At 42.2% G+C, this 10,583-nt stretch overlaps 1 protein-coding gene across 6 annotated transcripts in view; it reads right to left on the reverse strand.

Annotated features, from left to right (window-relative positions):
* The window catches only part of GABRA2 (gamma-aminobutyric acid type A receptor subunit alpha2), a 331,422-nt gene extending 325,747 nt beyond the window's left edge, over positions 1-5,675 (reverse strand). For 2 of the 6 annotated variants that reach the window (XM_034432901.3, XM_087875268.1), the window contains exons 1-2: positions 4,486-5,217; positions 3,623-3,716 (exon numbers count right to left, since the gene is read on the reverse strand). In XM_034432901.3, coding sequence (XP_034288792.2) covers positions 3,623-3,716; positions 4,486-5,170 — 779 coding nt within the window. In that variant the 5' untranslated portion in view covers positions 5,171-5,217. Of the gene's footprint in view, positions 1-3,622; positions 3,717-4,184; positions 5,218-5,511 lie in introns of those variants that run through there. The other 4 variants (XM_087875270.1, XM_087875267.1, XM_034432900.3 and 1 more) reach the window with 4 other exon arrangements.
* Positions 5,676-10,583: the final 4,908 nt, after the last annotated feature.

A 10,583-nucleotide genomic window follows, 5' to 3' on the forward strand; every position in this document is an offset into this window, starting at 1 on the left:
CAGGAAAAGGGCCTGATTATTTGCCTGATTATTTATTAATTGCCTATCTCCAATTGTTTCTGCCCTCTTAATATATTTGGGCCAAGTGTATACTCCAGATCCTCTCAATTACATTAAATTAAATTAAATTAAATGTTGTCATCTTGTAGTATCTATGTAGCCCTATTATATTTTTATTGATTTTAATAATTGCTTTTTTAGACTAGGCCCGTGTTGGCGAACCTATGGAACATGTGCCGGAAGTGGCATGCGGAATCATCCCGTGAGGAATGTACAGCCTCGCTGGCTCTTCCGCGTTCCTGTGCACACACGTGCGCCGATCAGCTGGCCGTCGCACACGTGGAAGCAGCGAAACCTGGAAGAGCGGTGTTCCATCGCACATGCGCAGGACAGCACCCAAACTTCCGGGTTTATGTTGCACACATACGCGATGGCCAGCTGTTCGTCGGGCGCACGTCCATGCCAGAAAGCGGAAGTTTGGGTGCTGGCTTGCACATGCGCAATGGACCATAGCTCTTCCAGGTATCGGTGGGAAGGCCAGCAGGGCCGCGCATTCCTCGCGAGATGGTTTTGCATGCCATTTCTGGCACGCAGGCCAGCATGCAGTGAAATAAAAGGTTAGCCATCACTGGACTAGGCTATTATGTTTTTAATTATTTCAATTGTGTATTTTGATGTGAAAGTCATTCAGTCTTTTGGAGTGGGTGGCTGTAATAAATGAAATAAATAAATAATAATAAATAATTTTGGTGAGACTCAAATATACCGTGTTTCCCCGAAAATAAGATCCTGTCTTATATTTTTTTGAACTCTGAAATAAGTGCTTGGCCTTATTGCCATGCACTCAAAAGCCCGATTGGGCTTATTATCAGGGGAAGTCTTATTTTGGAGGAAACAGGGTAGCTATTACCTGAATCACTGCCATTCTTAGCAAACGTTTCCCCTCCTTTTAAAAAAATTATTGAAGAAAAAGGGAGGCTAACTACCCTTCTTTAAAAACTCTGCATGTGCACTGAGCAGATGGCACTGCCTTTTCAAAAAAAAAATTGCAAAAAGAGGACTTTAAAAGAAGTTAATTACATGGCAATCCTGGAAAAATTCACCCATCATTTGAAATAGCCCGGCACATTCAAACCATCCAAACATTGAGAATAAAATCAACTCTTGAAAGGACTATATTTATTAGAATTGCCTAAATTTCAGAAACAATTCAAAAGAACTGCTTCATATCTTGAGTTGGCAGAGGGTTTTTTTCTCTCTTTTTTTTCCCCCTTAAAGCAGCCTTTTTTAAAAGACTTCTGCATGAGTTTGAATAAGCATTTTTTAGGACTTGCTAAGAAGCCTTAAAAAAGATCTGCTGCTTTAAAAAAAAAATAGCAGAGAAGTGCCATGCTCAATTGAAGTATGAAGCCCTTTTTCCAAATAACATTTCAGGCATGCATAGCTGCAATATTTATGTAAAGTAAAAGTAACTTCTTCAAAGTCAAGGCTGACTCTTGTGACTACATGGGCACATCTATGTAGCTTGTGTGGCAGCAGCACAAAACTGGCTTGGGATTTGTTCAAAATTCAATCTAACTTATAGACCTAGGGTTTCTGACAGTCTACCACCCAAGTATTAACTAAGCCCAACCCTGCTTAGCTTTTTCAAAATGTACCAAATCTAGCTAGATGTTGCGATCTGTTTTACTGCTATCAATTACATAAATATAGGTAGCTGGTAACAACCCTTAAAAGAAAGGGTTGACATGATTTTCCAGTCTTTGCAGAACTGGAAACATAATCATTTTTCCCCATAAGAAAAGCTGTGCATAAAGCACTCCAAAATATTGTGCAATGCTGATTTATGGTTACCCATGAAAACAAGAGTTATACAGAACTCCCCAATTGGTGCTATACAAATGAATATCTTCAAGGACAATCAGTACAAAGATGTTGACTATCATTATTTTTTTTACTTTGGACCATCTAAAAATTTACTGTATTCACTTAGGGACTACGTGGTTCATAAGCCATAAATGAATTTCCTATGTTGAATTGCCTTCCATGTTTGTAATTAATGGGCACATATAGGATGACAAAGCAAATGATAAGAGTTCTGCCCAGCTTTTTTAAAAAAACCTGAGATTGGCATTATTGCTGTTAAAATTCTTGCAACAACTGTAATTGAAAACAACAATCAGGTTTCAGTGAAAGACATATATTGATTTCCTAAAATAAGAAACATTATATGCAGAATGAATTTAAAGATGCATGAAAAATAAAATAACCACAATAAATCACTTAGCTTCCTCCTTTCCTTTTACTAAAAGCAGTAATAAATCCAATATGCTTCTGCTGCCTGGCTAAGACTACTACTGAAAAGCTAAAGCACCTCTTAACATACAAATTCAAATAACAAAGACATTATAAATTTCAAATAACAGAATCACATTAAAATAACATAAATATTGCTTTACCATCTCCATGCAATCATCTAAAACTATTTGCCACAGGTTACTTGAGACGTATTCTAAATACCATTTTTAATGCATGCATATTGTGTAAAAACATATGTTTGTGGAAGTATCCAATAAAGGTCTCTTCCATAGACAAATTAGTACACAAAATGACTATCATTAAGTCTAATTCAGAAAAATTTGGACAAACTGGAATCATTTTCTGTTATTTATGCTGATTCCTTGGCAGCAATGTGACTTACTCACTTGAGTAAAGACAGGAAGATCAGGCCCTCTATGGCCAAACTCATACTGCAGTATCTTTGCTAGTTGAATAAAATTTTCAATCTGACTACAAAAATATGTAGCCAATTATTTAGCCCCAAATCTAATTTTTACAATAAACTTTGAAGTTCAATGATTTGATGAAAACAAATATCCAAATATATTAGCTATGATGATAGTGCAATCCAGATTTGAATCTACAAGCAAGAATGTAGTGACAAATCAGTGAATTTACAATAAAAAATGTAGTGACTGGATGCATTGCATAATGAGGTCAGGTGACAATTTAATGAACATTTTTAATTTGTGCTCTATGATACTGTTATTTTAGAACTGCCATTTATTCAGCAGCCAGAAAAGTTGATTAGTAATTCATATCATTGTTTTATTTTATGGGATTGTGAAATTGTATACTATCTCCACCTAGAGGTTTACAGATTAAATAAGTCCGTTCTATTATCTTGACCAAAAATACTGGTCCGTATACAAAACACCCCACTATCTTCCCTATTTTCTCTTGTTTCTGGACTTTAAAAAAATCTTATTCTCTGTGTGGACAGGCTTGAAATAATTAATAGTAGCACAATGACTCCAGGAATCATTGCAAAACATCAAAGAATACAAAAACAGAAAAACAACTCCTAATTTCTGTTTTATTTTAGGATAAGCATGACAAATATCATTTGACATTTAGGACTGGTCTACTATACGTTTACTAGCATTTTACCATCCCCATAACTTTTTCCTTTACTTCTTGTTCTTCATACAATTAGAAAGCTCATGTTAGGAATATGATATTTGATCACTCATCTCTGTATATATGCCATTTACAGAAACTAACCACCAGAAAACAATATATTCCTTAATGTTGCTGACAGAAAATCCAAATTTCCTCTCACCTTGCAGAAAAGCATATCAAGAAAATGAGAAGCCACTGCATTATGTAGGGTATTTTCTTCCTCTTGAGAGCAGCTGTTTTACAAAACCTAAAGGCTGAAAAAGAGAGGATACTTAGCTTATATCTACTTATCGATGCTTTCAGTCAACTCAACTACCATCACTTCAAGGAGGACTTTAAATCTTGGGGTCTCAGAAGCACTTTTTCTCCCAGTGAGCAACTTATTATATTGCCACCCTCCACTGAGATCATGCTTTGCTTGAACATGCAATGCATAATTAAAAGTGACATATGGACAGATGCAAGTAATATTGTTTTCTCTCCACCCTTCTCTGTAACATAAAAAGATTCCAGACTTTTCCCTGTCCAGTAAATTAATTCACCACTTCACCACTGGTTTACTACTACATTTACTCTAATTTTATATATATTTCCAAAATATATGAGACAGAAGAGGAGGAGGAAAGGAACAGGAGGAAGGATATTACAGATATCCCTATAATCCAATGCAGTTTATATCTTACAAATGCTGAACATGTTTGACAGCTGTTTGAAGACAATACCTGTCACGTTCATGAAGACGAGATATGCAGTTCATAAATAACAACAGTCACAGCGCAGCACAAAGTTGCAGAATCTTTTTTAAAAAGGATCTACTCAAAACAGGAGGCTCGTATTAGCTGAGGGGTGAGGAAAGGTTCAGTGAATCCTCTTTATGCACATGCACATCCACGTCGAGACTGGCGGAAACAGAGGCTAACATCTTTTCCCCGTTTCTGTGCAGATCAACACACAAAGCCACTCATTTTTGAGTTTTTCCATGGATGGAGATAAGAGGGGAAGGGGGAAGGGTGAGAAGCCTACCTTGGGAGTACCAGGAGGCGTTCAAAGGAGCTTCCAGAGAGAGAGAGAGAGAGAGAGGTGGTGGTGGTGGTGGTGGTGGTGGTGATGATGATGGTGGTGATGACAAATAATGATGAGGAGAAAAGGAGGACTTGGTGAGGCTGAAGAAATCTTGCCAGGAGAGAAAAGGAAGCTCGAGAACGGGGAAACTTGGGAGGCTTAGTGGGGGAGGGGGCGCCGAAAGACGACTGCAGCACCAGCACCAACCGCCCCACACAGCAATCCTACGAAAAGCAGCGGATTCAAAGCGGGCTCGGCGTGCCAGGGCGCGCGCGAGAGGAGTGGAAACCCAAGCGCGAGATGGGCGCAGGCAAGCAGCAGTCCGTCCGCGTGCGGGGCTAGTCTTGGGGGAGAAGAAGGAGGAGCGCGCCGGCACCCGCGCACCCGAGCGAGCGGACAGCAGGCAAGCAGCGGCTGCAGTAGGCACGCGCTCCTTCCCCCAATTGGAGTTCCGGAACCGGGAGGGGCGGCGCCGCAGAAGACAGGAGGACAGAGACCACCCCGCCGCGGCTTGTTTCTGCTGCCACCCCGGCGATGTCGCGCGCTGCTGCAGTCGGAGCTCCGCAGGGCAAAAAGGGCCCGGAGGCGCCGTTTTGCTTTCCTGGGTCCTAATGCGGAGCATCCCGACACTCTCCCTTCCTCCCATCTTCCTAAACCTACCAATGGGCAGCAATACTGCCGCCGCCACTGCTTAGCACGCGTGTGTGTGCTCGCGCGCGTGTGTATGTGTGTAGGGGGAGCTTTATGTCCTTGTCTTCTCTCCCCCCCCTCCATTTCCTGGGCTGTGCGAATTAGGCCGGAGACTTAGCATTGGTCTCCTCGCCCTTGCGTGGCTGTGCCTCCAACTAGATTCATCAAGTCTGTGTGCGCATAAAAAACGCAGTTTCCCGCGGCTTCCCCGGGAAAAGGAGTGGGGGTCGGGCCCCCCTTCCTCCTCCCACTCTGTTTCAGTTAGAGCCGGGACAGCAAACGTAGCATCCGCTTCACCTGGAACCCACGCTGAATGTAGGGGCGGCTGGCGGGCTTTGTGCTTCTGCCTTTGCGCTTGCTTCGTGGCTTCCTTAGAAGCTTTCCAGTTGAAATCCGAACAGGTTGCTGCAGTGCCAGACAGCCCGGGGCCCCCGCACACTCTTCGTAAAAATGTGCTCCAGAAGTTTGAAAGGGAAGGGCCGGGTGTGAGGAAGAAGGTGCTGCTAGAACGCTACTTTCTTGCCCGCCTCTCCAGCAGTATCGGCAGCTAGAAATATTAGAAACCCCTGCACCTGAGGACAGAAGCTGGGCTTTGGGCTTATTTTAATCTTTCACTTGTCAGAGCCATGTGCAGGCAGACTTCTCAACCCCCTGCTACCTTATTCTCCTCTCTTGTGATGTACAGATTTTCTTTTCCTTCTCACTGGATACCAAGTTCTGCTCAGAGTATGTTGTAAATCAAAGAGTGATGCAAAATGCCAATGTGCGTTCCTAACTCATGCCTAATGCCCAGAATCATTACATTTGAAACAGCTCGTAAGCTCAGAAAAAAAGAATAACATATAGGAGGAGGAAAGAAATGCAAAATTTTGAATTTTTTTGGGCCCTGCTGCGATTACCTCTTCTCCAATGAAACCACCCATGTGGTTTCACAGGGAGAATAGACTCTTACCTCTTCCTTTCAAAAGTAATCATAACTTTTTCTATAAAATAACCCCCAGAGAACTGACACTAAGTGCTCATAAATAAAACATGGCCATAGTGAATACAAGAACCATATATTTGCATAACCTTTTTTGTTACCCATTTCTGATGTAAGAGCATTAAACATGCTTATCTCAGGAACAAGCAAATTTGTTTTCCACATAAATTAATCCCAGTTAAAATGTTGACTTGTTGCTTGATTATCACCAGGAGAGAAGCCTCAAAGCTGAGAGGAGTTGGAGTGGGTGTGTGGAGTGGAAGTGCTTGGAATTGAAAAAAGAACATACAGTAGATGTGTCAGTATAGAAAATGAACTTGGCCAATATAGGAAGTTCATAAAAAGGATAACAAGGAATGTAATGAAGATGTTGTAGAATGATGAGACTGAAAAACTAAGATTGGTGCCCATTTCTGAACATGCCCCATGAGAGGAACAGGGATGGTATGTTCTCCACTGACAACACCTATTTTAGGAAAAAGGTGTACTAGTGTGTATGTTCCAGTCCAATTTGTTGGCAAACATAAATACGCATCCTTCCCACAGAAGAAGAAAACTCCTTTTTCCCCTACACACACGCCTATGTTCATGGAGAAAGCATGGGTCTGATGGTTCTTTTCATTAGTCCAGACCCCCAAAGTCCCCGCCACAAACATTCCAGCAAGCGGCTGTAATGGGACTTCTAGTGAAGAGTCCTTTTGCTTATCTCTGAGGATTGGGCCTTCAAAAAGATACCGGGAGGTAGTATTCCCAGGGGGAAAGAGGATACATAAACCTGTGCTGGACCTAATGGAAAGCCAGATAGGGAAGCGAGGGGGCTGGAATAGACTGGGGCACCTTTCCTTGGATACATTCCAGGACCCCTTCCATCCTCCCCATCTTGTGATGGTGGCAATTGGTGGTAGTGAGAAAGTGACCTTATGGTGAACTGAGTGGTGTGCAGAAGGAAAAAGATCTTTGGTTAGTTTTACATCCCTAAAGTTCGTTCTAGGACCAAGGTACACTTCTGATGGACATTGTTCTTCTGTCAGGGATCCTACAGGCCTACCAGGTTTCTGATGTCTCTTTACACACAGGGAAGGTGACCCTATGAGTTCCACACCTGTGGCTATTGGGCCGGCAATAGGGAGGCGGCTTTTTCCCAGCCGTTGGAATGCCTTATAAAAATCTCCTTGTATCGGAGATACTGGTGCTTTGTTCCTACTATCTTTTTCAAGGACTGTTGTAGCCTTTGTCCTAGCCCAGAGTTGTGGCTTGACAGGAACGGCATGATAAGATGAAGGGCTGGCAGATAAACCCAACCAGCATTTTTGACCTAAGGTAGGGTCATACTGATTAACAAGGTTTTGACCCAATTCCAGTATCCTTGATATGTAGTCTCCTCTTCTCAATTGTTGCAGGGGCCCGTTCTCCTTTTCTATTCCTCCCTTTATCGGGATTGTCAAACTCTTGACCTCAGGTCTTGGAGTCGGCTCAGGTCTAAAGTAACGACCCCACCTACTGATGATACGTCATTGGCAGGAGTGGACTTGACCTAAAGTATCTCTACTTAGTGACCTGATGCTGGTCGGTTCCTTGGGGTTCTCAATATTTCTAGATCCTTCCTCATGGACAAGGGGGATTTCTCGGACACCCACACAACATTGGGAACTATTGTTCAAGATAGTATCACTCACTAGTCCCTTAGCTAATAGTACCCAAAGCCCTAAATAAATCATAATGACCTTATTCCTACACCCACAAGGCCTTAAGAGTGCAAGGCCCGTAGTTTACAAATTCACCACGTCAGGAAGAGGGTTAGGAGTTTGCATAACTTGGGAGAGGGCAATATCAATCATATTCCTAGGTTTCCCACAGAACCAGTCCTTATATATATAAAACAATACCACCAGAAGGGCTAAAATAGTTGTTGCCCAGAGTCTCCACACCCAATCTTCCTCAAGCATGAGTGTCTTTAAGAATTGCTCACTGGATTCTATCACAGTTAATGGGTTTTACATTACAAATTACAGTCATGGAATGTTGTCTTCCTCCGTTCCAAGCTTCGGCCATGCGCGGGGAACCAGCTTCCGGGGTGGTTCAGCAAGGCTGACAGATCACCACCGTGCGTTGAGAGTCCGTTTCCGGTAGGACTCAGCAGAGTGTATTCTTCTTAAACTTCAGCACCAATGGCCTGTCAGTTTTTGTTACCTGGTATGTGACCGGATCACTCTGGTCTGTGGGCTTCAGTCTCGTCCAGTGGACCCAGGATCTTCCTTCTAAGGTCTTAACTGCAAGAGGTGAACACATCACAACAGTATATGGCCCTTTCCATCTAGGTTTTAAGGGTTCATTTTTCCAATGTTTTATCCATATTCTATCACCTGGTTTGTAGTTGTGACCTGCAGTCGTAATAGGGGGAGGTCTACATTCTTGCATATAATGCCTCAGTTGGTTGACATGATTGATGTGCTGTTGTAACTGCAAAAGTAATTTTCTTGCTTCTACCCCCGCTTTTTGAACTAAATCTGGCCAGCCTTGAAAGTGGTGCTTGAACAAGGCAGGGGGTCTACCATACAGAAGTTCAAAAGGAGACAGCTGGTATTTGGTTCGTGGGGCTGTTCTAAAAATGTACAAGGCCATGGGGAAAACTTGAAGCCATGGCAAGTGGGTTTCTAAGCACAGTTTGGCAATAATTGCTTTCAATGATCAATTAGCCCTTTCAATTTTTCTTGCGAATTGTGGCCGAACGAACAGTGATACCTCCATTTCAGACCTGCAGCTTCAGCTAGATGGCGATTTACACGTTGCACAAATTCTGGGCCATTGTCAGAGCTGATGGTAGATGGACATCCAAATCTAGGGATTATTTCCTTTAAAAGAAAGCATGCTACTTGTATAGCTAACTTATTTCGAGTGGGGAAGGCCTCAATCCATCCAGAGTAAGTGTCAATGAAAATGAGCAATGCTTTATAACCATTGCATTTGGGCATATCAGTAAAGTCCACAACTAAGTAGTCCATGGGCAAGTAGGAGATGGGCTGCTGTCCTGGTGGTAAACGCAGTCCTTGCTTAGCATTTACTTGCACACACATAGGACATTGGGAAGTTGCTTTGGCAACCAGACTCTGCAAGTTAGGTATGTAGAATGTTGCTTGCAATTGTTGGGCTAAAGCAGTCTTGCCAATATGTGAGGTTTGGTGTGCCTCTGATACTAACGGCCAGGCAAGTGAAACTGGTACCACTAGGCGATTGTCTGGAAGGGTATGCCATCCCTTCACAAGAGTGGCTTTAGATCTCCTTCGGCCTTGTCCCTCTCCACATGAGTATAGATGGGATGCGATTTTTCAATGTATGATTCTATTTCTTGTGCCATATAGAGATAATAATCATTCTTATCTAGGGGCTGGTGTGCTGCCAATTTGGCCTCTCTATCAGCAAATCGATTGCCTTGTGCAACGAGGGTGTCCGTCTTCTGATGACCCAGACAATGGATGACATTGTCAGCTAAGGATTTGGGAAGTTGTGTGGCAAAAATCAATCTTTTAATTAAAGGGGCATGTTGGATTAATTTGCCCGTAGAGTCAATGAAGCCCCTTTCTTTGTATATGGCAGCATGTGCTTGAACAGTCCAAAAGGCATACTTACTATCTGTGTACACATTAACAGTCTAATGCTCAGATGAGTCCCCACAACTCAGCTGCTTGGGCACTTGTACCTACTGGAAGAGGGGCACTTTCAATAACTGCATGTTGGCTAACTATGGCATATCCGGCATAACGAGCTCCTTTTTCCATAAAGCTGGAACCATCAGGAAACCAGGTAAGCTGGGCATTTGGTGTCAGTCAAGTCTGGTCTACAGGAATACTGATGATCTAACACATGTAGGCAGTCATGCAATGGGAGGGAGGCATCGGGTACAGGCATGAGAGTAGCTGGATTAATAGTGGCACATTGGTGAAGGCTTATCTGGGGGTTTTCTATTTATTTATTTATTTGTTTGTTTGTTTATTGTGAGAAAAATAGGAATTATTCCTGTAAAAGCATAACCTGAGTTACGCCATTTTGAAATCATGTTAAGGTTTTGTTTTACTTTGTATAACCTGATTATATAATTTAGCTGACATTTAAGAACATGAGAAAGGAAATGTGTAATTCCTGTTTTTGAGAAGATGTTTGTTTTGCAGGAAATACGTTCCTGGGTTAACTTGCCCTTATTAATTAAAGGAAGTACGCAATTGATGTTTTTGATGGGTATTTCTGTTGGGAATTGGGGAATTTCCAGGGTGGAATTATGTACTGCATATGTTATATAAGATGTTATGTAAGATCTGGAACTGATTCCCAAGGTACTTTATTGACGTGTATTCTGAATGTCCTGAAGACTATAAAAACTTGTGTAAATTGT

Source organism: Pantherophis guttatus, chromosome 8 (assembly GCF_059756535.1).
Source record: "Pantherophis guttatus breed Tessera chromosome 8, ASM5975653v1, whole genome shotgun sequence".
In the NCBI taxonomy this organism is placed as follows: Eukaryota; Metazoa; Chordata; class Lepidosauria; order Squamata; family Colubridae; genus Pantherophis; species Pantherophis guttatus.